At 61.0% G+C, this 25,916-nt stretch overlaps 2 protein-coding genes and 1 long non-coding RNA gene across 16 annotated transcripts in view; 1 reads left to right on the top strand and 2 right to left on the bottom strand.

Moving 5' to 3' along the window:
- The window catches only part of RAP1GAP2 (RAP1 GTPase activating protein 2), an 82,715-nt gene extending 75,532 nt beyond the window's left edge, over nt 1-7,183 (bottom strand). For 2 of the 6 annotated variants that reach the window (XM_083805893.1, XM_083805892.1), the window contains exons 1-2: nt 4,178-4,415; nt 1,815-1,931 (exon numbers count right to left, since the gene is read on the bottom strand). In XM_083805893.1, coding sequence (XP_083662019.1) covers nt 1,815-1,931; nt 4,178-4,227 — 167 coding nt within the window. In that variant the 5' untranslated portion in view covers nt 4,228-4,415. Of the gene's footprint in view, nt 1-1,814; nt 1,932-4,177; nt 4,416-4,962; nt 5,195-5,271; nt 5,926-6,042; nt 6,231-6,928; nt 7,039-7,152 lie in introns of those variants that run through there. The other 4 variants (XM_083805889.1, XM_083805890.1, XM_083805891.1 and 1 more) reach the window with 4 other exon arrangements.
- An 879-nt stretch (nt 7,184-8,062) lies between these two features.
- CCDC92B (coiled-coil domain containing 92B) lies at nt 8,063-25,401 on the top strand. Of its 9 annotated transcripts, none has more exons than XM_083805910.1 (5): nt 8,063-8,157; nt 14,136-14,289; nt 18,394-18,441; nt 21,014-21,043; nt 21,444-25,401. In XM_083805910.1, the coding sequence occupies exons 2-5, from the start codon at nt 14,160-14,162 to the stop codon at nt 22,091-22,093; spliced, it is 858 nt and encodes a 285-aa protein (XP_083662036.1). In that variant the 5' UTR covers nt 8,063-8,157; nt 14,136-14,159; the 3' UTR covers nt 22,094-25,401. The 9 variants fall into 9 exon arrangements, with proteins under 9 accessions (XP_083662036.1, XP_083662030.1, XP_083662031.1 ...); XM_083805904.1 differs by lacking the exon at nt 8,063-8,157 and adding an exon at nt 8,587-8,714; XM_083805909.1 differs by lacking the exon at nt 8,063-8,157 and adding an exon at nt 12,756-12,845.
- Nucleotides 9,096-12,169, bottom strand: LOC310884312. Its single transcript, XR_014574140.1, has 2 exons — nt 12,036-12,169; nt 9,096-11,335 (listed from the first exon to the last, which is right to left on the bottom strand). It is a non-coding gene; the product is annotated as an uncharacterized lncRNA (long non-coding RNA).
- Nucleotides 25,402-25,916: the final 515 nt, after the last annotated feature.

Here is a 25,916-nt window from a genome sequence, read left to right on the forward strand (position 1 = left end):
TCAGGCCAACGGGACGGGTATTTTGATTGTCAGTGTAATTGTTCGTTAACTGCTTATCGCTGGTGGGAACCTGCCTAAACCACTGCTCTAAGGGAGGAGCGCTGGACACGCCGTGCGTGGTTACCCTGCTCACCGTGGGCAGCCACCACCTCCTGCATTTCTCTGCCTTCCAGCTGACGTGACAGAGGAGAAGGTGAGAGCAAGCCCGAGCCCCACGGGCAGGTCACACTGGTGCCAGGGCAGCTCTGGCACCTGCTGCCCACGGCCCCCGCCCTGTACCCCCCACTCACCTCGCTGCCAGGGTGACGCTTTCCCTTGACAGGGACGCAGCCGCCACTTAGAGCTAGCCACTGGTGTCACAGCCACGGAATACCCCGAGCTGGAAGGGAGCCACGAGGTTCTCGAGTCCAACTCCTGGCTCCACGCAGCACCACCCGAAAATCAGACCCTGTGTCTGAGAGCGCTGTCCTAACACCTCCTGAACTCTGGCAGCTCGGGGCTGTGCCCACCACCCTGGGGAGCCTGTCCCAGAGCCGACCACCTCTGGGGGCAGAACCTCTCCCCAGCACCAGCCTGACCCTCCCCTGTCCCAGCTCCGTGCCGTTCCCTCGGGTCCTGTCCCCAGAGAGCAGAGCTCAGCGCCTGCCCCCCCTGCACCTCCCGAGCTCTCCAGGTAACTTCCCAGCCCACTGGGAAAATGAAACGGATCCGGTGGAATCAACTCCAGCAGCACTTAACACTAATTATAAATCACATTACACGCATTTAAGTTCCGCGTGATATACACACCTCAATGGTGAGATTAATGCGAACTTTGACAGCAATTTGCAAAAACCAGTTAAAAATCGATAGCCAGCACGGTAATTTGGATTTTTTTCACCAAGCAAAGGAATCACCACCTCAGGAGCCAGCTGGCAGCAGCAGCTCGCGCTGAGAGCCAGGCACCTCCTGCACCCCGTGCCCTGCTCCGCAAGGGCCCAGCCCTGCGAGGGGCCGAGGGAGCGGAGCCCGGGGGGCACCCACGGCCCCCCCGCTCCCCTCCGGCTGCTCTGGGCAGGTAAGTGCTTCGAGGCCCTTAAGGGCTCTGGTAGCAGAACTGCTGCTCAATACAGAGGGAAAAGCTTTCAGCCACGTAGCCACCCGGGGAGGTGGGTTGGATTTTTGTTTCTTTTTGTGTGTGTTTTCCAGTGCTCTTAACGAGCAGCAAAATAGGCGCTGCACTATAGGTTTCTGGAGGCCCACGAGGCTTTTATGTTAATGACGTTTTATCACCAAACACTCGGATCTAAGACGACAGCAACGCATATGCATCAGAGGCAGAAAAAGCCTTAGCACATACCCACAATGTGGCTCCAAGCCATATTTTCAATGAGTTTTGGAGGAAAGAGTTTAAGCACTGAATGAAATCGTAGTATCAGAACCGATATTTTTCAGAGGGGTCACTTACAGTCCAGAGCCCCTGGCTCCCAGTTGGTTTGTACAGTAACACCCAAGAGTGCTACATGCATAAAGCAGGTCCTCAGAAGGTGATGTGCCCGACCAAAGGCACGGGATTTGCAGAAGGGAGCCTGGGGAGGCAGTCAGCAGTTTGTCCTTTCCGCTGCTCCGAACCAGAGGTGTGCTCACACCAGGTTCCTAGCTCCTGTCTGCAACCTCCGCTCCCAGAGCCTTGTTTTGAAGCAGGCCCCAGCACATTCAGACACTTGCAGGGCCCCAGAACAGAGGCTGAGACCCAGGAGACCTCCGGCCGCGCTGCAGGAGCTTGCGGTGAGGGGCGGCCGGGGCCGTGCCCGTGCTTCCCGCGCCCCCGTTACCTGCTGGGCGAGCCCAGGTCCGCCCGGCTGACGATGCGGTGCTGCTGCGGCGAGTACAGCCACTGGAAAGCCGTCAGCGTCCTCTCCTCGATCCGAAACCGGCCCTCTCTCACGTACCTAAAAATAACAACAAGACAGACTGAAATATTCATTAGCGCAGGATGGTTGGGAGAGGGAGATGCAGGACACGGGGAGCAACTGGCTCAGAAATGCTGTTGAAGGATGCAAGTGAGACTATAATAGTAGTAATTGTGTGTTCCTTAATGAAAGCAGCAAAATTACTGCCCGTTTGACCACCTCCCTGTGGTGTCCCCCCCCAGCCCCGCAGCCGCTGTTCCCACGGGCACGCTGCCACGGCTCGGGCAGGGCTCTCCTCCCGGGCACCTTCAGGGACAGGGACCCCCCTGTCCTGGCCCTGCTGCCACCAGGAGCAGGGGCCCCAAGGGAAGCGGGGGCAGATGCAGCACGGGGCCTCGCAGGGGTTCCTGTGCCCCAAGCCAGGTGCCCATGGAGCTGCTGCCAGCTGCAGCCCCCCCCAGCGCCCCCCAGCCAGACCCCAGGCACACCTAACAGCCACGCACAGAAAAACAAAGAGCAAACAGCTCCAGAGCGGTGCAGGACATTTCACCAGGAAACCCTGGGAGGCCGAGGTGGTCTCAGCTCTCTCCGTGCTGCTCAGAGCCACCCGGCGCGGGGGCACGGCCGGCAGCCCCGGTACCACGCGTCCCCCCCGCCCTGCCCGCGGGCACGCCGAGCCCCTAGCGCCGTTACCAGCTCCCAGAGCAGACTAATGCCTTTCTAACATTGTTTTGAATGTCAGGCCAGATGTTGAAGCTTATTAAATAGTATTCAAGCGATGAATCAATGGTTATTATTTTGATTAAAGAAGTGTGGGTTCTCCATTACGTGAGCAAGATGTCTGTAACTGCAGTTGTTCCCATCTTTCAGTGGGAAACTCTGCTGCCTGCATCCCCACAGCCAGCTGCACCTCACACGCCTGCCTCTGAATATGAAATTTCATCAGCAAGTGATTAATTATTTAGAACCTCTGTAGCACTGGTTGGAGACACACACACACGCACACACACACACACACACTTGGAATTTCACTTCCTGTGCCCATTAATTGGGACAAACAGAAGCCGAGAGGAAAGGGCAATCAGGAGGGCGCAGCCCCAGCAGAAATAAGCCAGGGAGGCTCGCGGCGAGTCTCCAGGACAAGCTGACCTGCCGGGTTTCTTGGTATAAGGAACCAAGGGCAGTGCAGTCCCAGCACTCCCTGACAGCTCTTGCATGTAACAGTGCTGCAAAAAGCACTGACAGGAAAGCCAGAGGGATTTGGGGGAAGGAAGGAGAAGAAAAAGAGGGATGGCAGAACAGCCAAGCAAAGCAGCCATTACAATACTTTGTGTCTAAGTGTGCAAGAAGAGGCGTTCTGGACTGCCAAGGGGAGGAGAAAAAGAAAAAAAGAAAAAAAGAAAAAAAAAAAAACGCTTTAGAATAACCCTGCAATGACTCCCACTCTGGCTGTTGCCCAGGCTCGCGGGGCTCCCAGCCGCAGCTGGGACGTGGGGACAAGCCCTGGGCCCGCTCCCAGCTCCTGCGTCACCAGCAGGGCATTGTCACCCGAAGCCACTCCATTCACAGCCTGGCATGGCTACAGCGCCCTGCTCAAAAGTCACACGCTTTGGACGTCACAAACTACACAACTGAAAACAAAAAGACACAGAGAAAGCTTGTTTCCAATGTCAGCCTGTCCCAGCTGCTCCGAGCGCCCCGTCCCCAGCGGGAAGGAGCGGGGACCCACGCACCACGGCTGCCTCGGCACCCCTTCGGCCCCGCCACAGCAGCCGCGATGCTTCCCAAACGCCCGCGTGTGTCCCGAGACACCCCGGTGGCAGCCGCAACAGCCCGGTGTGCGTGGGACCAGGACGCTGCCGGTGTCCCCCACCTGCCCCGTGCCGGGCTGGGACGTTTCCGCAGGCAGCACACCTCGCCGGGGTGCGGCAGGTCCCCGACCCTCTTCCACCTCCGCCGCGCCCCAAACGCCGAGCGCCCCCCGCTGCAGCCCGGGGCTGCCCCTGCCCTGCCGGGGACGCGTCCCCGCCGCGAGCGCCCGGTGCCCCCCGCTCCTGGGGCTGCTCCGCGACCCCCGGCGTGCCGGGAGCGGCTGGGAGCCCCCCCCCAGCGGAGCGCCGGCCTGCCCCGCCCGTCCCAGCACCAGGAGCTGCCCCGCACACCCAAGCTGGGACCACCGCGCAAAGTGCCCCCCCCGCCGGCCGCGGGGACCCCCGGCCCGACCCGGCCCTGCGGGGACCCCGGGCACCTCCCGCGGCCCGCGGCCCGCCCCGGCCCGCACTCACCAGCGCACCAGCTCCCACCGCCGCTCCCCCGCCGCCTTGCCCGAGGCCATGCCGCCGCCGGGCCGCCCCGCGGGGCTCGGGGCTCGGCGCCGCACGGCGAGGCGGGGCGGGGAGCGGAGCCCCGGGGCGGTCCCGGTGCGGGTCCCGGTGCGGGTCCCGGCTGCGGGCAGCGCAGAGGCAGCGCCGGGCTGGGCTGGGCTGGGCTGGGCGGTGCGGAGCGGTGCGGAGCGGTGCGGAGCGGAGCGGTGCGGAGCGGAGCGGTGCGGAGCGGTGCGGAGCGGAGCGGAGCGGAGCGGTGCGGAGCGGAGCGGTGCGGAGCGGAGCGGTGCGGAGCGGTGCGGAGCGGTGCGGAGCGGAGCGGTGCGGAGCGGAGCGGTGCGGAGCGGTGCGGAGCGGAGCGGCCGGGCCCTGCGCGCTCCCCCTGGCGCCGCTCCCGGCACCCCGCGCCCGGCCCGGTGCCCCGGCGGGCGGCCCCGTTACGTAAAGCAGCCGCAGGGCCGCTCCCCGCCGGCCGCCCCGGGGCCGTGCGGGCACCTCGCGGTACCGGCAGCGGGCAGCGGGGGCGCGCACACGGCCCCCGGGGAACGGGCGCGTCCCGGCCCCGGCGCTCAGCGAGTCCCCAGCGAGCGCTGCAAAGCCCCGGGGGTCCCGGCTGTGCCCCCCCTCCCGGCCCCCCGAGCCCTCCGAGGAAGGGCTCCGTTCCTGTCCTAGTTCATCCTCGGAAACAAACGTGTGACCGACACAATTTGCATGTGTGAAGCCTGGGAACGCCAAAAGAAAATTACCCTCCCGTGGAATCAAGGCTAAAAACCTGCCCTGTGTCTGGTCCTGACGTGCTGCCTGAAGTCCCCGCGAGCTGCTGGGTTATGGATGGCCCCTGGTGCTTAGGAAACGAATTGGAACTATTTTTAGATATTATTTCAAGAAGATTGAAATCACACTAAAAGTGGTTTTACAAAAGGAGTGTTCTGGCCCTAAATCCTAACTTTTCTGATTTGTAAGAACAAAATTTTGCAAGTTATCATTTGCCAGGTGTTGTACATGATCCAGCAGCTTCATTTAAATTAAGCAACATTAGCAGCCCAAGTAAGTACCTTTTATTGGCAATTTCAGAGTCCCACTCCTGCAGGAGCTGAGCCCACCTGGAACACATTAACACCTTTGTCTCGGCTGACCCTCACTAAAGCAGTGCGGTGCGGCGCTCTGGTGGCTGCACAGGCTGTGGCTCTCCCAGGGTCACACACGGGGATTCAGCCGGGGTCTTGTGCACATGGGCAGTGACCCTCCCTCGGGGGGAGCCCAGAAGCAGCGCCCCCCGAGCAGGCTGCGTCCACCAGCCTGCAGTGAGAGGACAGCATTCAGCGGCTGGCAGCCTGCAGGGCTGCAGGGAGCAGCATCCGTGGCAGGGCCAAGAACTTTGTCCTGAGCTGGACGCTTTGGCTGAAATGATGACGAGGCAATTGTTTATACTGAAACCATCAGATTTTAATGAGCCCGGGAGCAAGCGAGCCCACTCCCACTCCCTCTGGCCTACGCAGCCCCCAGCAGGGCAGGGCCACAGCCTTCTCCGATCCCTTGGTGCTCCCTCGGCTTCTCTCCAATGCTCACTCCCTGGCAGGGGCCCAGCGGAGAAGCAGCGACGGGGCCATGTGGGACCAGAACGGGTGCAGGAGAGGCCAAGGCTCTCCCTGCTGCCCTGGAGCCAGGGAACCTGCCTGTCCTGGTTCAGCACACCTGGTTCAGCAGGCCTGGGAGATCCAAAGAGTTAAAACAAATTTTATTTTAGGAAAAAAAATCATTCTAAAATAATGAGGTTTAAAAATAAATAAATGGCACAATCTCACAGGAACCACACACTAACGTACCAGGCATCTTCCATTTGCCCCCTTGTGCTGCCAGCGCCATGCTGACCACAGGCGGGTCTCCCTTTGGGGCCAGCACACCCACGCGAGGCTGTTGGATTTGGCCCCGTTATTTCCCGACCCGAGGCCGCCCCAGGGAGCCCTGCTCAGCCCCGTGGCCGTCCTCAGCGAGCGGCGCAGAGCAGGAGCTCCTTGAGGGACAGCACATCGCGTTACATAGCTCGAGCAAATACCCCTGCAGGTGAGATACTTCCAAGCCCCCGTGGAAATGTTAGGCTAACGTTAAATGCACGGAAACCCTCTGGCTTTCAGCCCTCCGCCCCTCTGAGGCGCTCCTCGCTGGGTTGCTCAGAGCAGCAGGAGGCCCGCGGGTGCAGGCAGGCGGCACTGCGATGGGGCCGCAGGTAACGAGCACTGGGGGCAAGGGCAGCGCCGCCTTGGGGGGGAGCCGAAGCTCTCCCAGCGGGCCGGGCCGAGCCGCTGCCGCCCGCCGGGGAGCTCCCGGTGCCGGTGCCGGTGCCGCTAGGGGTCAGTGCAGGCCCGGCGCTGCCGCCGGCCGCCGCCCGCGGGGTCCGTCCCTGCCGCGGGGCCGGCGCTCGGCGCCCTCCTCGCCCCCGAGCGAGCGGAGGGGCCGGGGGCGTCCCGGGGGGGCGTCCCGGGGGGGCGTCCCGGGGGGGCGTCCCGCGCTCCCTCCGCCCGGGGCCGGGGGCTCGGTGCGGGCACCAGCGGGGGCTGCGCAGCCCGGGAGGTGAAACCCCCGCGGCGTGGCCGGGAGGCGCTGGGCAGCCCGGGGAGGCGCTGGGCAGCCCCGCTCCCCGCTCCCCGTCCCCGCCGCGCCCCCAGCACCGAGCTCGGCCAAGCAGGAGCTGGCTGCCCCCGAGCGCCCGACCTTGGTCGTTTGCAGGCTTGCGTTTTATCCGGCGGAAAATCGATGAAAGCTGTACAAATCTGGCGCAACACGACGCGCGCAGAATCTGCCTCCCCGTCTGTAACTCGGTACTACCAAAGCAAGCACATGAGCCAGGGGAAGTCGCAGTGAAATACACAAAGCAGCCCTGCCACACAGAGCAAACCACGCTGAGGTGCACCAAGGACATCGGGGCAAGTACTGACCTGCGGTTACGAATGGGGGCGAGATGACCCCAGCGAGACAGCACTTCCCTGAGCAAGCAAGTCTGCCCTCCTCAGCCAGACAAATATCCATCACCCCACAACAACCTGTCATTGCAGAATAACTCAGTTTTTTACGAGAAAAAAATATAGGAGGCCCACAGCAGTCAGTGTGAAAGGAGGAGTGCTAGGAAGCACCAAAGCTCTCAGCTGCACCCGCCGGGAGGCCTTAAGCAGAGATGTCTGAGTAGTTCATGGAAACCAGAAGCTTCTATGCACATTCATGTCTGCACGTGCAGACCTTCGGACCTCCCCGGTCAGCTTTTCTCCTGATTTGATGATTTTGGTCTTGGTGCGAATTAAGCTCACTCTCCATAGAGGAGTCCTAATTCCAAGCCCAGCTCCCCCTGCTAGCAGCTAGCACCAAGCCAGGCTGTGCCACAGCACTTTGCACCAGGTAAAGATCTGGTCTTCTGTCTGCTACAGCATGGGGACGTTACAACCCCGCCGTGTGGTACCTGGACGAGCATGTTTTCTGCCCGTGGGCAGCACGCAGGACTATTTTCCGTGGCAGGAAGCAGGACCGTTTCCTGTGGCACACCCCTGACCGCAGCGCATGGCACAGACGTTCGCTCAGAGGTCTGAAACATCCACGGAGGAGAAAGGATGCGGGATGACCGAGCGACACGGGGCCGCGTGCTGCGGGCTGCCTCACAACACGCTCGGTGCCGGCTGCGCGCTGCTGGCACGCTGAGGGCTCAGCGGCGGGCAGCAGCAGCTCAGGGGCAGCCCGGCCCAGCCGAGGGGCACCGCGCTCCCCGTCGCGGATTTCGGAGCGCGGGCCCTGCGACCAGCAGGCCGCCAGCTGACCGGGAGGGCGCTGCCGTGTCCCTGCTCCTTCCCCGCCGTGCGACACGGACAGGCCGCGCTCCGGCTGCGCTGCTGGAAGCACAACGAGCCCAGCCGTCCCCGCTGGGAGCCCCGAGCACACAACGAGCGGCGTGAGGGGTCAGCGACCGCACGAGCGGCCGGGGAGCCCTCCTGCGCCTTCCTGCCCCCGGGCTCCCCGCCGGGCCGCCCCACCTTTGACGTTCCCACCCCGGGCAGCCCGGGGGAGGCACGAAGGCTGCCGGCGCTCGGGCAGAGCCCCGAGGGCCCCCGGCTGCGCGGCTCCGGGCGCTCGGGGCCGGGGCCGGGCGGGCGCCGTCAGCACCGCGGACAGCGGCGGCGGGAGCGGGGCCGCGGCGGGGCCGGGGGGGGCGGGCGGGGTCCCGGAGCCCGGTCCCGGCCGCGAGGGGCGGCCCCGGCGCTGGGTCCGCTCCCCGGGGGCCCCGCGCGGCGCGGCCGGGCCCGGCGAGCCCCAGTTCCGGTCACGTTGCCGCCTGTTTACGGCGCGGCTGCGGGCGGGTGGCGGGGCCGGGCCGGGCCGGGCGAGGCGGGGCCGCCGCAGGCAGCGCGGGCGGCGCGGGGAGCCCGGCGCGGCCCCGGCCCGGCCCGGCCCGGCCCGGCGCGGCCGCCCCATGACGCCCAGCGGGCGCCCCGCGGGGCCGCGGCGCTCCCCAGAGGTAAGGCGGCGGCGGGGGGGGGGGTCCCGGGACGCCTCCCGGGGGGGGGGGGCGGCAGCGCGGAGCCGAGTGCCCGGGGGGGGCCCCGCGGAAACGCCGAGCGCGGCCCGCAGCGCGGGGACCGCCCGCCCCGCAGCGGGCCCGACCCCGCCGGCAGCGCCCGGGGCCAAGCACGGCCTGGCTTCCCGCAGCCCGGCGGGAGCCGCCGCTCGCAGCGGTTGCGTCTCGGCGGAGATGCCGTTAGGTAACGAGCAGCACAGCACTCGGTGTGCTTCTGCCTCCGCTGAGGTCAAGGAGAGCTCCCAGTGACTTTCCCAAGGCCAGGATTTCACCTCCGGTTTCTGTTCCCGGCGTCGTCACTCCTCTGTGACCTTCTGCAAGTTTCTTTGCTTCCCTTCGCCGCGTAGCCCTCACCTTCACAGCCATGCTTGCTTCACGGCATTATGGCAAAGTTTTACGTGCTTGCATTGAGACCATAAATTATCAGCAGCATACATTGCTGATATGTAGCAGTGAGCTTTCCTACGTACGTTGTACGTGATGGAGAGGGGGCTGCTGGCAGCCACAGCAGGATAAATTATCGACCTGTTCCTGCAAACCTTGTTTGTGCCCTCAGCCTCCCTAGGTAATTTGCCCTTTATGAGGAAAAATGATGTGAGTAGAGACTGGATCTTTGTATGATTGTGTTTGTGCTGGGGTATGCATATATGCGAAACCACATCTGCCTTTGGAAGGCATCCTCAGGAGCTGAGGTTGCTTTCTTAGGTCACAGTTCTGGGATTCTGACTGACGTGCACAGACTTCAGCACAGTTTTGCCTTGGAAGCAAATCCTCAGACAAGCTGTCCGTGCGATGGAGATCAGTTCTGAGCAGACTGGCAACTGAGTCGGCCATTGTAGTTATTTCAAGAGGTTAACTCATTTTGTTTTGCAAGAAATAAGAATTCTGATAAATTGGGATGAAATTGCAAACCTCACCAAGGTTTTCCAGCAGTACGTTGAAACATCCCAGTGAGATCAACATTCCCAATGCACTTTGTCCCAAAGACGGCAGCATAATGTTGAAGGGAAGGTAAAACATGCTCCATTTTGGAGGTGGAGGGCAGGACCACGAGAAGGCTCAGCTCTCAAGACCATACCCAGCTTGAGAAACTGATGGGGACTGAGCCCAGAGCCGCCGCACTCCCCGTCACCACCTTGCCCGGGCTTGGAGAGCTTTCTGAAAAGGCACGGGTTTGAGGTCCACAGGAAAGTTGCGGCAGGGTGGATGCACTCCAGTGGCACATTTTTCAGTGCAGTCCTGGGCGCACACGGAGCTGACTCCCCAACAAACCAGGGAGAGCTGCGCAGGCACAGCTCCACGGGGAAAGGGGCAGCTCGGGGGCGGCTGCCACTCCAGTGGGCTCAGCGAGTTGACGCCTCCTTTCCAGCTGTGCACTTGCATACAGCTATCAGAAACAAGGCACCGAGCATCCTTCAAACTAAAGGGGAGCATCGCCTACCCTTGGGCTTTTACAGCAAATGACTTCTGCTGGGGTTGCAATCTCTTACGTGACTCCTCCAAGCCCCGCAGTGCACGGCCCCGTGAGGCCTCCCACCACCAGGTGCTTTGGCAGCTTAGACCCAGCCTGGAAACACAAAGTCACGCTGAAGCCACGAGGGAGGGATCAGAGCGGCTCGCTCCCGGTCCCTCGCGTTGCTCGGAGCAGTGCAGCCGTCCCGCGGGGAGCTGTGCTCGCGAGGCCGGGCGAGGAGCTGGTGCTCAGCACCGCCGGTGACCGCGCTGGTCGCCACGCTCTGCCTCCCGTGTCAGGCGTGGGCTGAAGGCTCCTGCCGTGCTTCACCACAGAGCCGTGGTGCTCAGCACCTCCTGGGGGCTTCGAAGCCGTCAGCGCAGGGAGCCGCAGGACCATCAGCTGGCAGACAGGATGGCTCTGTGGCACGTTATTAAGTCAGCCAGCAGCAGCAGCAAATAACCCTTATTAACTCCCAACACCTCCCAAGTGATTTTGGTGTGTGAAACGACCAAAGGCACTGCAAGCTAAACACTCAAAATGCAGTTGCAATCTCCACGTAACTACAAAAGCAATGGAGGGAAAACAAGTTGCTGAGAGTTAGGTTTAGGAGTTCTTTTGGGAACTGAGTGGGGACCTCCCAGCAAGGCAAGGGTTCGTTCACAGCCGATAACATTGGAAATACTTGAACAGCTTACAGATGCTACTGAAACTCCACAACTAAATTGCAGCTTCGTTAATGGCTCTTGCATCATTACCTGTACCCTGCAGACACTGGGAGCTGCAGGGCGGCACCGTTGCTGCTCTCCATGGGGAGGCAGGGGCCGGAGGAGAGGCACCTCCTGCCCAGGGCACCAGCTCGCGCCTCGTGTCTGCGCTGCCTGCTGACGGCAGCTGGAGGGCCGCACGCACGTACCCCATGGCAGCCCCGCAGCTCCCCCAAGTCATGAAAGAAGCATTTAGGTGGACACTGAAGAAATTCCTGCCAAGGTATGGGCTCTGTAAAGCTCTGTAACTGGGGAAAACAGTCCACGGGAATTAGGATTTTCGAAGTTCAGGGCTCAAGATCCATGCGGAATGTTAAGTTAATAAAAGGATAATTTTCCACCTAAAGGAAGGGAGGAAAAGTTCAATGGAAAGATTCCAGCCATTTCTACCAAACACATCTCAACCAGACAGAACAAAGTGCTTGGAAATAGCACTACATATCCTCCAGGGCTTTGTCCAACCTACTTTCTGACACTCCCAGAGACAAGGGTCCACCACTTCCTTAAGGGAACTGCTCCAAAGCGGGGGCACACCTTCCCCAGCCCCTCCCCGCCACCAGGGCTGCAGAAGGGCACGCTGCGATGGCGTGAGCTGTCCCCAGGTAACTCTCACTGGCACAAGTAAGCTCCCCCTCCACCATCAGCTCCTGTCACTGCCCTCTCTCATCATAAAGAACAAATGCCAACTCTCTTGGAAGTCATCAGGATACAGACCTTTTAACTTTGTCTATTAATTAAGATGTCATCAGGAAAAGTCAGACGACCTACAAGGCTCCAAAATCATCACCTTGCCATTCAGAGGAATGGGAATGATTAGGATGTTAAGTCTAGAGCAATATTTTTTTCCCCAAAATCCACTTTGAAATGACAAATACTGAGGGACTACAAATCCCTTGAGGTCCCAGGAAATGCCCTGGTTGCTTTGAACAGAGCGCATGAACCTTACATCCAGACAGGCAGGAACAGGAGGGCCAGTTCAGGGCAATTTCCACTTACATAACATTGTTCCACAAGGAAGCTGTAAGCTGGTATAAATCATACCTCTCACAATAGGTGCTTAAATGGGGAGCAGGACCTCTGTATCTGTTGCTTTTATGTATCACATCAGCCTTTATGTGCTTTTCTATAGCATTCACGTGTTGAGCATTTGGAGCATTTCATTCCCTGAGGAGCAGATCCATCCTAAAACCAGGCATGTCATTGTTGTGCCACTAGAAACAGACCCCTGAGGCATAAAAATAGCCAATAACAATCCACCACATACGCCAAAGCCAGTTCACATTACAGTTTTCTTATGTCAGGCTTTAGCCAGATTCCTGCAGCCTCACAGACCACAGTGCGAGCCCCAAGCCCCTCACACAGCTCCGGTTTGACACCCTTACCCCCAAGGCAGGAGACAGCCACAGGAGAACCCAGCTTGTGCCACCTGCAGCTGGGTGTCGGAGCTGGCTCCAAGCACCCTGTCTGTACACCACCAGGACCCCGGCCCCGCAGCAGGCAGAGCAGCACCACTAGCAAGCCCAGGGCCAGCCGGATCCAGGCTGAGAAGCAGCCGGACACATGCAGGAGGTGCAGCACCCTGTGCAAGCAGAGCTTCCCCCCCAGCACCCCCAGGAACAAAGCAGCACTACTGTGCTGTGGGGTTTTTATACCAGGGCTGGGAGAAGGGGGCAGCTGCAGGACATCAGCACTGTTTCAGGCCCTGCAGCTGTTTCCTATAAATAAGGAATTTATAGGCCTGAATAAATTCAGCTGTAAATAAGCTAAAAATTCCCTGTGCATCTCTGGGTGGCTGTAGCTCTGTGCGGTGGGCTGGCAGTACATCACCTTCCGTGGGGGCAGGAGGAACAGGTCCAATGCCCCAGCAGCAGGGGGCGGTGGGGAAGGCGCTCCCAGCGCGCTGGTATTGCAGCCTCACTGCGGCCCCTTCCCTTCTCATGAAATACTGAGTGTGTGGAGACCTGATCCTAAGGTTTCCACAAACCTTTGGAGGCCTTGGCAAGAATAAAGCTTTGAGCTAGGACCACTGCTAAGATTGCTTACTTTAGAATCAAGCTTAAATGGGGTTTGATTTGGTTTAGGTTGTGGGAATTAGCTTAAAATGTGCTACATTAAAGGACTGGGTGTGCTTATAAACGTGAGCTAAAGCGCTTGCTTAGTTCTCAAGTTTGTATTGAGAGAAACATGAAATCAGATGCGAGTGAATGAGGAAGTGGAAGTAGCTTCCCAGTGGCAGGATGGTGTGTGCTGTCCTTAGGCTTCCTGGCAAAAAAATCCCAGCCTTTCCAGCAGCTTGCTGCAGGTTCCCCTTCCCCTAGGCTCAGTGCATGGGCTAAGGACAGATTCCACATCCGCACAAAATGGCATTTCCCAGAATTAAGGATTCTTCCAGAGGTTTATTTTTATCTCCCCGGTGCAGTAGCACAGGTAGGCAGCTCACGCAGCTGCTTCACCGGAGCAATCACCGCGCGATGAACTCCTGCACCCGGGGCCGAGCCTCCGGGCACAGAGCTGGCAGCGGCACGTCTGTCGGGTGAACTACCAGTGAAGGTGTTCCTTCTGCTGTAAGGCGACGCAAAGCTCCTTGCCACGTAACGCTGATTGGATTAGACTGAGCATATTGTATTTTTCATGTGCTAGGTCTCCTGCCGCAGTTGCTGCTTTGTAATATGTGCCTTGCCAAGTGACAGCCGAAGTCAGCGCTGGTGTGGCTCCCACCTGGGGACTGCGGGGGGAGCAGGGAGCAATCCTGTCCCAGATGTAATCCTGCTCAGCGATAAAACAGATTTCCCGGGGCCAAATTTAAAATAGAAACGAGCCGTTTCAACACGCGTCTGTACAGCAGCGCTTTCTGTTTATGCAGTATCAGAGCTCTCCAGCCCCAGCCCGCAGCGGGAGCTGGCAGCAGGGATGGGGCAGTGCGGGGACTCGGGGGCTGCTCCCGCGGGACCCCCGGTGGGGTCACGTCCCCTGCACGGAGCCGCCTTGCCTGCAGCCACGTCCCCGGGGAGGGACGGGGGAGAGCAGGCGCCCGTGGTGCCCGGTGGCTCTGCCTCGCGCTGGGGCTCCGGGACCGGCTCCGCTCCCGGGGTGCCGCGGTGCCGCTGCTGTCTGACAGCAGGCCGTCTCCTCTCCCCGCAGGCGTGGAGCGCGAGCTCGGTTGCGATGGAGACCGTGTCCCTGGAGCACCAGATCCAGAGCGTGCAGCGGCACATCGCTTTCCTGAAGAAGGAGCAAATGGAGTTGCTCCACGGCCTGCACCTGGAGATCCTCCGCTTGCAGAAGCACTGCTCAGGTGAGCGCCTGGTGCCCACGGGCAGGCAGCGAGCCCGGCACAGCCTCCCCTCCTGCCAGGCACCGTCTGCCCCCGTGTCAGGAAAGCCCTGACAGCATCCCCCTGCCAACGGGCACCGGCAGCTTCCTGTAGCTGCAGCGCTCTGAAGAACCGGAGCAATTCTTATTCTGGGCATCAGCTGGACGAGCGGGCAATAGGAGAGGAGTCCGTGTTCATAATCCATAATTAAGACCCTCTTCCTTAGTTTTAACTCAGTGCTTGGGGCAGGCTTCTGAAAGGGGATCAGCCCCACCAGCTCAGCGCTCTCCCCAGGCTGTGCACCCACACCCTGCAGTAGTTTGACTGCAGTGATCACTACCCTGGAGGGATTCACTGGTCTAAGGAAAGGAAAAAAAGCCCAAGCGTCAGCCAGCAAGGTGGTCCTGCCTTTTCTTTCCATGATTTGTGCCCTCAAAGATATTTTGGTTCTTAAAATGTAAAAGTAGTTCATCCTTTCTCCCAGATGCTGGTAGATGAAGGGAAGGAAAAGGGCTGAACTCCACCGATGATGGGGGTGCACGGGACTGTGCCAAAGTCACTTTCAGAACCGGGGGAATGTGATTTTCTTGTTTATATTCTGTTACTGTGCATTAGTGTCTGTTATTTGGAGCTGCGAAATCCACTCTTCCCTGCCAGCCCGGCCCGGAGCAGCTCAGCACTGGTGCTGTCGGCAGTGCCCGTGTCTGCTGCCCGGTGCTGTGTGAGCGCTAAAGCCACGGCACCAGCGCGTCCGCTCCCTGCCAGGAGCAGCTGCCGCCCTCCTGGCCCCCGGGGAGCCTGGGCTGGGGGCAGGTCCCCGCAGTGTGGGGGCTCTCCCATCACACCGCCTCGCCCAGCAGTGGCCCCGCTCTGCCTGCCACTGAAATCCATCCCGGCGCTCTCATCAATAATTCAGCTGCAGCGAATTACTCACTGTCTTCCAGCGTCTCATCCTCACTGATTCCTGGGAAAGAGACATGACGGCATTTCTAAAATTGTCGGTTTATTCCCCGTCCTTCCCCAGCTTTTTCTGTTGTGTTTCGTTTCTTTTAATATCTGAGAGGCTGTAGATGAGGCAATGTGGGACAGCAGGGTTCTCAGGCTTGAATCACGCTGCGAGGTTCAGAGCCACCCGCGGCAGAGGTGGCCCCGTCCGTGCTTCTTGTTTGCGATCAGCTCTTCCCAGCTGGGCCGACTGGCAGCACCGCGGGGCCAGACGGGTGTTGTGCCATTGGCACGGTGTGTAGTTCTGCGGTGCCTTTCTGCTAGGAGCGATGGGGGCAAACCTCCTGTCCAGCTCTGGGATGACTTTGGTCATGTTTTCCCTGCCATCACCTGAGATGCTGTTTGCATGAGAGGTGACTTGGTCACTCAGCACTTCCCCGTCTGCTCCAGGTGCGTAGCTCGTTGCTGCACCTGGATCTGCTGCTTTAGACCTTGGATTTTTGCATCGTGACCTCGGTGTCCGAGCAGCATCGCTGCCAGCCCATCCCCCTGTGGATTTCTGCATTGCTGCTGCCTTCTGACAAAGCCCTGGCAGCGTCAGGGTGCTGGGGCCCTGGGGGTGCCTCCCTGGGGAGGGAGCCGAGCGGTGCCACACGAGGTGGGGGTGCGCAGGGCACACAGCACCAGACCGGGCTGGATCTGGCAGCAGAATGGCTGTCCTCCTAAGAGACCTTCTCCAGGTAGATAAACACACAGCTTTTCTGCCCCAGGACCCAGGCTGGCACAGGCTGTGCTGTGTCCTCGGCAGCCTCCGCCACCCAGCACCGCTGCGGGGCAGCGGGACGAAGGCAAGCTGGGGAGGGGGCCCCGGCACCCGCTGAGCTCCGCACCGCTCCGCCAGCAGCACGGGCGGGAGGAAGGGGCCGGCAGGACTGCGAACACTGCAGCCTGTGCAGGGGGGCAGCTGGGAAGCTGGCCCTAGCGAAGCCCTGCAGTCCAACATCTACAGTTGTAGCGCTTACAGGAAGATAAATGCAGTGAAGAACAGCGTGGTATGATTCATTTATTGGAATAAACTTCACGTTACAGAGCAGAGTTGGCTTTCCTCCCACTCCCATTTTATTTGCGAAGCATAAACACAGCAGAAATAGCAATAGATTCTTTCAGACTCTTATGTTTCTCTTTTACTGGAAGATGAGCTCAACTCTTGTGGCAATAATTAGCATGTTCCCCAGTGTTAGCAGAACAACAGGAGGGGAAGCTCGTGCAGGAAGCAGAGCCGGGTTTCCAGGAGGGAATCCGTGGAGGCAGCGTGATGGATCAGCAAAGTGCAGCAGAGAAGGTGCTGGCAGCCCCTCCGCTCTCCCCCGCGTCTGTCCGAGCGCAGGAGCAACCTGGTGTCCAGAGGGCAGCGGAGGCCCTGCGGGCCCCGGCTGCTCCCGAGGGCGTGGATGGTGTCCCACGGCTGGGACCGCGTGGCCCCGGGTGCAGCGAGGGCGTCCTGGCCGCTGCAGAGCGCAACCGCAGCGCCCGGTGGGGTGCCAGGGCCCGGCCAGCCCAGGCGGCGGGGGGAGCCCCATGGAGATGTGCAAGGGGAGAGGAACACGGAGCTGGAGCGGGCTGCGGCCCCTCCGAGGCACGGCCACGTCCCACTGTGGCAAGGCCAGGGCAGAGCAGCCGGGGCAGGGCTGCCGCCGCACACATCCAGCCCGCAGCTGGGGGGGGTTTGCAGCACCCCCGCGGCTGGCACAGCAGCAAGGAGCCCGCTCTGCGCGTTATTCAGCAGAGCATCGCTGTCTTTCCAAACGGGAGACTGCTTTAGATCTCATTTGGAATATCTCTGAGACTCCAAACCCATTATTTTAGCTTCAGAAAAATAACGCAGCTGCCATTGATTTCCAATGGGGCAGTCAGGAGTGCTGAAAGCTTTCCAGAAATTGCATTACGTTCTCAGTTACTTCTGCATTCTCACTACAGATTTGTTTTCTAAGACAGACGGGCAGAGGAGCCTGAGCCAAGCGTTTCGCTTCAGAAGGATGGCAGTGATGAGGATTAGAGTCAACACGAAAGCAGATTAAAAGAAAAATGTAGGGCAAAGATTAACCATTTGAATTCATATTCAGAAAGAAAAGAGCTCCAAAATGACTGACTACTGCTGTTAGCTCTTTCCTTCTCCTCTCTTAGCTGCTGGTAGTCTAGTAGTCTGTGGTATTAATTCAAAAGAAATTGTAAATGTTCGCAGGTTAAAGGCGAGCTCCAGCAGGTCCCTGAGCTCGCCCTGTCGCTGTCCCTGGCGGGCTCGGCAGGGTGCTGTGGGCGCACGGGGGCCGTGGCCACGCAGTGTGCGCATCCCGTGGGGTGCTTCGGTGCCCGTTTGTCCGCGGGAACGCTCCGGCGGTTTGTTCCCGAGGTAGGGGGTGAAGTGCTTTCTGCACTGCAGCCACCCCGCTGTGGTGCCCCGGGGGCTGTGGGGGGCCCTCCCTGCTGTACGAGCCCTGAAGGGCTGGGTGCTGGGGAGCTGGGGGCCCTGGGGGAGCCTCGGCCCTTTGGCAGGAGAGCCGTGGGCCACCGGGCCGCGCACAGTGACAGGTTTGAAGAGGCTTTTGGAGGGTACGTAGTGCTGCAACAGTGCAGCAGCGTCCTGCTCCAGGCACAGCGCAGGGACAAGGACGTCCCACTTGCGTAATGTGCAGAGGCAGGGAGCGCAGGCTGGAAGCAGTACATTATGAAATACTTCAGGCAGCAGTTTACACTTTGGTCTATTTTCAGTCCCTTGCTTTGCTCTTTGTCCTGATTTAAAGCACCGAAAATGGTTCCAAAAAAAGAAGTCCCCATGGGTGTGAGGGAGCCTCTCCTGCCTGCGGTGGGGCAGGACCTGCGACTGCACCAGTCACATCCCAGGGGCAGGGGCTGCTGCAGGTCCCGAGGCTGCCTAATAACTCACGGATTGCCAGGCACCGGGCTCTGGACCAGCCGCGGCTGGGAGCGCTGGGGCGGGCGCCGTGGCCGGGCAGAGGAGCCAGGGCTCAGCCCCGGCAGGTGCCGGGCGAGCGGCAGCCTGGGCAGCAGGAAAGGGGAAGCAGCGAAGGCGCCGGGCAGGGGCAGGGGCTTGGGCTCATCCCTGTTTGATTTCTCTCCTAGAGCTGACCCACGACCTTGAAATGAAAGAGCTGGAAGCCCGCCAGCAAGGTAGGATCTCGCGGTTTGCATGCGCTAAGTGGGGTGTGTGGGGTGCGGGCTGCCCGCACGGGGCCTGGGGGCACGGGGTCCCCTTGCCCTCAGGGGTGGTGGGGCTGGGAAGCCCACGTGCACAGTTCACAGCCTCTTAGCACCGAGGTTAAAGGGCCTCAAATGCCTGTGCAAAAAAAAAAAGGGTTTTGCATGTGAAAGCAGGGATCCATAGGGTTTGCTTTGCTAATCCCCTTACACAGAGCCTTAGGGGTAGTCCACAGACCCCCAGGGAGCATCTCAAAGCCTGCAAAGCCTTGAGCCACAGGAAAAAGCAAACAAGGGGGTTATCGGTTACCCCCTGAGCTCCTCTCACCCCTGCAGACCATCCTGAAGGCACCACCAGTTCCTCACTATGACCCGCAAAATAATCTTCCACGTTCCAAAATAAGGGGGAGAGGATTGCTGGTGCACCCAGAATGTCTGCAAGCTGCTGGCATGAGCCTCGTGGGCCGGGATCAGCGCTGCAGAGCTGGCCAAGGCGCATTTCTCAATGTGCTGACCCCCAGGTCCCGGTGTGGATCGGTGGCGAGGGAGGTGCCCGTGCTGCCCCTGCCCAGGCCCTGCAGAAATGCATCCCCCAGAACCACCCTGGGCTCCCCTGCCCGGCGTTACTGCCCCATCCTCACGGCCACCGCCTCTCCCGGGGCCTGGCCGCTGACCCGAGCCCAGCCCCGCGTCCCTGCCTGTGCTGCAGGGACCGTCTGCAGTGAGCACTGCCCGCAGGCCTCTGCCCATCGTTCAGCCTTTTAACAGCTTAGGAGTACGAGCACATTTGCTACATTTATGGGGCAACAACCTAAATTAAGATGCCATCAAATGATCGCTCTTCAAATGCCACTCATGTAATAATTACCGTGTGCAGCTGCCTCCCTTAAGATCTCATTAGAAAGCATTTTTCCTCTGCAGAAGACACTTAAGAGCTGAAGCTATAAAGTGGTTGCAAAGCGTATCATAAAAAGCAGAGCTTTTTCACAGCCACGGGAGCGCGCCTGGGCATGCCATGTGCGCTGCGCTGGTCCCCAGTGACGGGCGCTGCCCTCCTCGGCCCCACGGGAGGGCTGCGTGGGGGGCTCGCGGCCCGGCCTGCCGGGGGCACCTCGCCTGGCACAGAGGTGGGTCCCCACAGGGACACACGTGGCCGTGGGGCAGGACTTGTCCTCATACTGGGCACCCTCGGTGGGCCGGTGCGTTTCCACAGCAGGCTGAAGGCTGCCTGGAGGAGCCCCGAGAGATGGGCCGCTGTGGCTGCCGTGCTCCCCAAAGCCCTGTCCCCAGCCCCTCCGCCCTTTCAGGATCATTGGGCAGAAGGGAGTAGGGAAATGCAAAGTTTTGTTACCCAAATTGCTCTACAGATGGACAATTAAAAAATGCAGTCTCTCGATGCTACTACGGCGGGGTAGAAGGCAGGATGGGTGCGTGGCTCGGTGGCCGGTGCCGTGCCCCCGCAGGCAGGTGAGGGAGCCGTGGCTGGAGCTGCCACAGGGCCCACGCAGGCTGGCTGGAGCGGTGCAGGGTGCTCGGGAGCAGCGTGCAGGGCTGGTGTGAAATCACGCGTTTTTGGGTGCCACCGGCGTGACTCAGCAGGGCCGGGGCAGGGAGGGCACCCGTCACTTGCGGGGTGTAGGGAGAGGTGGCGGGTGGGAGCCGCGGGGAACCTGCCACTCGGAGCAGCGCCTCTGCTTAAACAAGTCCTGTCAGCGCCCTGTCGCTGGCAGCCAGCTGCTGCCGGGAGCAGAAAGAAGACGAACAGGTCAGGCGTCAGCAACCAGGGGTGACGGCGTGGTGAGTACATCGCAGCCGCGAGAGGTGCTGGCCGCCTGCCGCCGCGCTGGGCGGTGCTGCCGCAGCCCCGGCTCAGGAGCCCCGCTGCTGGGGGGCTGCCAGGGGGCGCCCCCGACCTCCGGGGCAGCGGTGAGCCCGCGGCCCCTGTGGGGGGTGGGCAGCCAGAGGCGGCGCAGCAGTTCCCTCTGAGCACACGCCGCCCTTCTTGGGAGCTCTTCTTGGGAAAGGTTTTCCTTCCTGAGAAAGGCTGCGACACGGGGAGGAACTGGGCGTAGCACAGCAGCGGCAGGGTCCCTCTCCTCCTGTCCTCTGCCTCACGCCCAGCCTGGGGCTGCACCCCAGCTCCCGACCCCACGGCTGCCTGTAGGCAGCTGCGGCCGCATCCTTGTGCTGCTGGTGCCGCCAGCGCCGGGGTGCTGCGTGCCAGAGGGATCGCTGCTGCTCACCGGCGCTCTCACTCGCACCTGGAACCGGGCCGCCCCTGCAGGGCCCTGGCGTCACCAGGCGGAGGCCAAGGCGCGCGGCTCAGGCGAGGGTGGGACAGCGAGGCGAGGCGCTGGGGACGCTGGGGCAGTGCCTGTGCGGGGAGCACCCGGGGCAGCCTGGTCCCACCCGCACCTGCACCGTGGTGCAACGAGAGCAGCTTCAGCTGCAGCGCCTGGCTTCTCTTGGGTGTCCGTAAATAAATGAACACATTTACGTGCCCCTAAATAAATAGCCACATGCATGTACGTCCATTTCTCCCTAGGCCCTCAGCTGAGCATGGCTCGACTGCCTGGTAATCCTGGATTAGTATTCTCTATCCTCTCTAATCTGGCTCTGCAGTCTCTTGGCATGAGGGCAACAGCACTCGATAAATTGGGTTGATTGCTTTGCTGTTGGGTTTTTCTCCTCTGTCCCAGCCTGTACACTAGCCCCATCGAGAGGGGATCCCGTGCCTTGCCCCAGAACACAGGGAAGGGTTGCATGTGCTGGTGGGCAGCCCATGGGGAGTTTTTGGGTCACGGTTTCCAAAAGCACTTGAGCAGCCCGGTGGCACAGCATGGACGTGCCAGCATCCCGCTGAACCATGCCCCTGAGTCTGGTGCCCTCATGGTCACCTCCACGTGCGGAACTGCTCTGTCTGCTGGGCAGAGCCACTCCTGCCTCTTCCTAACCCCCCGTGCCTTGCCCTGCAGACGTGCTGGACCGGGAGCTGGAGGAGAGGTGCCGGGCGATGGAGGCCCAGCTGCAGGAGAAGGAGAAGGACAACCTGGAGCTGCGCAAGGAGCTGCGCCACAAGGAGACTCTGGTGGCCGCGCTGCGCTCCAGCCTCCGCAACAAGGAGCGCAGGTTCCTGGAGGAGCTGAAGCGGCGGAGCCACCGCGTCACCATCCTCGACACTGAGCTGCAGAAGCAGACGGAGGCAGCCGCCTACCTCTCCCTGCAGCTGCACGCCACTGCCCAGCGGCTGCCGGGACCCCGGGCCAGCGGGCGGCCACCCCCTGAGCAGCCCCCGTCCGAGGGCAGGCCCCGGCGCCGTGGCCACCGGGCGCACCCACGGCGCCCACCCGGGGACGGTGCCCGCCCCAGGGACCCCACACGTGAGGAGCACGACGCCATGCCCGACCCGGCCCTCTTCCTCTACACGACACGGCCGCCCGCCCCGCAGCGCCCACCGGAGCCCCCCGCCGAGGCCCGGGGCACGCCCAGCACTGCTGCGGCCCCCCGGGCGCAGAAGTCCCCCCGGCCGCCCCCACAGGAGCCCGCAGCCAGGGCCCGGCCACCCAAGGGCGAGCCCAGCAAGCGGCCAGGGTCTGGGCCCCACGGAGCCCGGGCCCGGGAGTAAAGTGGCCAGGGGTGGGCACGGCCCGAGCGGCCGGGAAGGCGCTGAGCCCGGCGGCACTGAGGTGGGCGCCGGCCGAGGTTGCTGCCCCTGTCCCCCGGGAGGGGAAGGAGGCAGCGGAAGGTGGGTGCCCTGCCCGCACCCCCTCCCCGCTGAGCAGCCCGCGGTGCTGGGGCACGGAGAGCGCGGTGTGGTGATGCTGCATGAGGCTTGCCAAGGGGGAACGGCTGAGCAGCTGTCCAGAGCTTCCAGAGGAAGAAAGGCAGAAAAATAGTGTTTCCAAGACGAGCAGATCCTCCTGTTCGTGCTGCTGCTGTTCCTTGGAGAAGACGCCGGTCATGTTCCCCAGGCCTGGGGTACCAGGTGCACAGCAGAAAGACTCGTGGCTTGGCACAGGGCTCAGCACAGCCCTGCCTCGGGCACCCCCGGCTGGGCTGGGCTGGGCTGGAGGGGCCCAGACACCACCAGCACAGTCCTCGGTGCCCAGGGGTTGCCAGCGGCCAAGTGACGGTCGGCCCCGTCGGCACCGGAGGGGTTTTCCCCCTCCACAGGGCAGTGCAGCTGTGCCAGCCGTGTCCCAAGTCACCACTCCCCTCTGCGGGATTTGTCTGGGTGTCACACGGATTTCCCCCACGTTATATGCACGTGGCAGGCTGGGACAAGGCCAATGGAGATGACCCACAAGCTGGAAGGCGCCCGCTCGCAGCACCCGGCGCTGCTCCTCACATGCTGCTGGAGCAGGTTCCTGACTCGCGTCACCCGTGATGGGCAGGCTCTGTCCGTGCACCAGCGTTGTATTTGTTGCTTGCACCCATGGCCAGGTGTTGGTGTTTCACCACAGACAATAACCACGTCAGCAAGGCAGTGGTGAAGGTGGGATCTCATGCACCGCCACCCTGCTGGGGCAGGACCAGCCGCAGGGGCGGCCCCACGAGGAGAGGAGGCTGCACAATCCGCTTCGCCCGTCTCCCTGGGGGTGCCGCAGCTCCCCGAGCTGGGCTCTGGGGAGCAGCTGGAAGAGGCACCGTGGGGCTGCCGACTGTCCTCCCACACTGCGCGTCCCTCCCTCCCAGCACCACGGCGTGTGCCAGCGCCCGGCGTTGGCCCCTTCCGCCCTGCCTGACTTCAGACCAAACCAACGGCTTCAGCTGCTCTGAAGCAAAGATGTACCCTAAATGTTGTGGAAGAGCAGCAACTGGGACAGGAAGAAGCGGGGCAGGGGGCAGGTCTGGCCTGGGGGCTCCAGGGGAACTAAGGAGCCCCACAGGTAACCGGGAGCCAGGCGGTTTGGGTGCCAGCCCTCCCTTCCCCCAGTCCTCGTGCTGTCGGGACACCAGGGCTGTGTCTGCGAGCAAAGCACCCCGAGGCTGCGCAGCCCCGCCGGGCCCAGGGCCCAGCACGGCCCCACGGCCCGCAGGGCGATGCCTGGTGCGGGCAGGAGGAAGCCGTGTGCCGCCATCGGACCCCATCCCCTCTGAGTTCAGTTTGAAACCCCCAGGAAAGCACCACCATCCTGCAGCAGCCGGGCTGAACCTGCCTCGAGCTCGCCCGCAGAGCACTCACGCAGTCAGAGGTCTCTATTTTTGTAGTTCAGTGTTTATATATTAAAATGCTTTTACGAGATTCTCAGTAGCAGTCCCCAGGCCAGCTCTTTGGATGGTTAAAACAACCCCCCAAGCATACCATCTGCACCGGCAGGACAGGGATGAGCAGCTTTTGTACCTTTTCTTTGCCTGTGACGTGAACCCGCTCGGTGAAGCACCAGGCTTCGGAGGCGAGGCACCCCCCGGCGCTGCCCCCCGGCCGTTACTGACCGCGGCCTCTAAGCACACCCCCGAATTTGCGAGGAGCCCCCTGACACCTCAGCTGCACGGCCCCAACGCGGGGACAGCTCAGGGCCGAGCCGTGCCCGCGGGGTCTGTGCCCGGCCGGGTGGGACGGGGCGGCCGCTCCCCGGCGCCGGCAGCGGGGTGCCGCAGTGCGGCCTGCCCCGGGAGGCCGAGCGGGCAGCGCGGGGGTCGCGGTGCGGCGCCTCGTGGCCTTCCGACGTGGGAGCGTGCCGCAGGCTCAGGGAGGTTCTGCTGAGAGTACAGCTCGATTTTATTTTAATGTGAGAGAGGGTAAAGAAATCTCCGTGCCGTTCGGCCGAGCGTTACTTTGGCTGTGGTTTGCACAGCGGCTTTCCCCCTCGTTTCTAGACAATCCTGATACACAGAGTGTGTTGCGTTTTTATTATAAAATCATTGATAAAATCATGGTGGTCATGACTGACCTGAGCATTAAAAAGGGGAGGGAGTGTAAATACCTTCCTATTCTCTGTAAATACCTTCCTAGCAATCAGCATTTTTAGTGCCTAGCAATGTAAATGAAGCAACCCTGTGGGAGCTGCAGGATCCTTCCCCCTTCACCAGTAATTAGCAGCTCGCTGGAGGAGTTTATCTCATCTCATCCCAGTGCCCCCATGACTTCTGCCCTTCCCAGCACCCCAGCAGCGTGGATGAAGGGGAGAAAGGCAGCGGGGCCCTGAGCGGGGCGCTGCGGGTCCCTGCCAGCAGCCCTCAGGTGCGCAGAGCCTCCCGGTCCCCCCACAGGCCTAAATGCGCCTGGAAGCGAGGTGGTGGAGGTGTCTGGGGCTAGCCCTGCGCTTCCCAGGGGATCCTCCCCTCCGAGCCTGGGGGGCCAGCTCTGTGTGCTGCACCTACTTCAGTCACTGCTGCTGCTGCTGCTGGGGGGGAAGCTCTAGAGTACTATATATACACAAATATATATACATATATACATACGTGCACTTGCTTTGAGGGGAAAACACTGTATGATTGTAATAGAAATTATGTTGAAATAAATTATTTTAATCTTTGTATTTATATAAAATGATCAAAGAGATCAAAAAAATGATCAAAAAAAGAAAAAAAAACAAGCAAGGAGGCAGTGTTCCTATTTTTAGTAAGTCGGCCGCTGTTAGATGCAGCGAGCCCCGGGGAGCAGCAGGGACGCGGGCAGCCTCTTGCCAACCCCCGGGTCCCTGGCTGGGGGACAAAGCAGCGACCTGCAGGCTGCATTTGTCCCGTGCTGTCAGACTCCCTGGGAGTCAAAATGGTTAACGTAGCTTAAACCTGCGCTGTATAGCTCTGTGCATAGACACGTATAGACCGAGGAGTGTAACTGCTGACACCTACATGCTTTGTATGGAACAAGCAATGTGTAATGTTGACTCGTAAAGCTTAATGATTAGACTGGAAATGGATGCATAGCAATAACGCTCAGTTGTTAAACAATATCTTATATATATATAAAACACAATGTGCTGACAAGTCTCTGTGTGCAGACTAACAGCCGGGCACTGCTCCTGTACCCGCTGGTTTTGTTCTGCAGCTGTGTAAACCCTAATGGTTTTGATGTGTTGGATTTGTTAATCTCCTTTTCTTTGCATTATTACTCTTCCGAAATCTCTCTGAGGAAGGGATGCCTCGCGTTGCACAACCCCGCAGCACAGGCGGAGGAGCTGCGCTGAGCCCTGGCAGGCAGAGCCAGTCCTGGTGACTCGCACGCTCCCCTCGCCTGGCTCTAGCCCCGGGCAGGCTGGTCGGGAAGCTCTCCCTCTTGACCCTGTTAATTAAAAAGCCATATTTTCTGAATGTGCTTGCTAGGGCTAATCTAAGCGCTCCTGGCTATATCCTTCCCCTCTCCGCTTTGAAGGTGTGGTTTTGAGGGCCCAAATAGCGCAGAGGCTCCCCGGCCCCAGAGGCTGTGCTAGGCCAGGAGGAACCAGCACCTCGAGGGGGCCGGGACTGCCACCGGACTTGGGTGGGGGGCCCCAGTGCGGCTG

The sequence above is a fragment of the Anser anser genome (assembly GCF_964211835.1).
Source record: "Anser anser genome assembly, chromosome: 20".
Classification (NCBI taxonomy): domain Eukaryota; kingdom Metazoa; phylum Chordata; class Aves; order Anseriformes; family Anatidae; genus Anser; species Anser anser.

Bases quoted from the DNA above. Each gene is read 5' to 3' on its own strand.
- CCDC92B (XM_083805902.1), top strand. From the start codon at position 13,905: ATGGGGCAGTGCGGGGACTCGGGGGCTGCTCCCGCGGGACCCCCGGTG. The intron at 18,442-21,013 runs GTAGGATCTCGC...ATTTCTCCCTAG, and splicing joins GCTGGAAGCCCGCCAGCAAG to GCCCTCAGCTGAGCATGGCT. The intron at 21,044-21,443 runs GTAATCCTGGAT...CTTGCCCTGCAG, and splicing joins GAGCATGGCTCGACTGCCTG to ACGTGCTGGACCGGGAGCTG.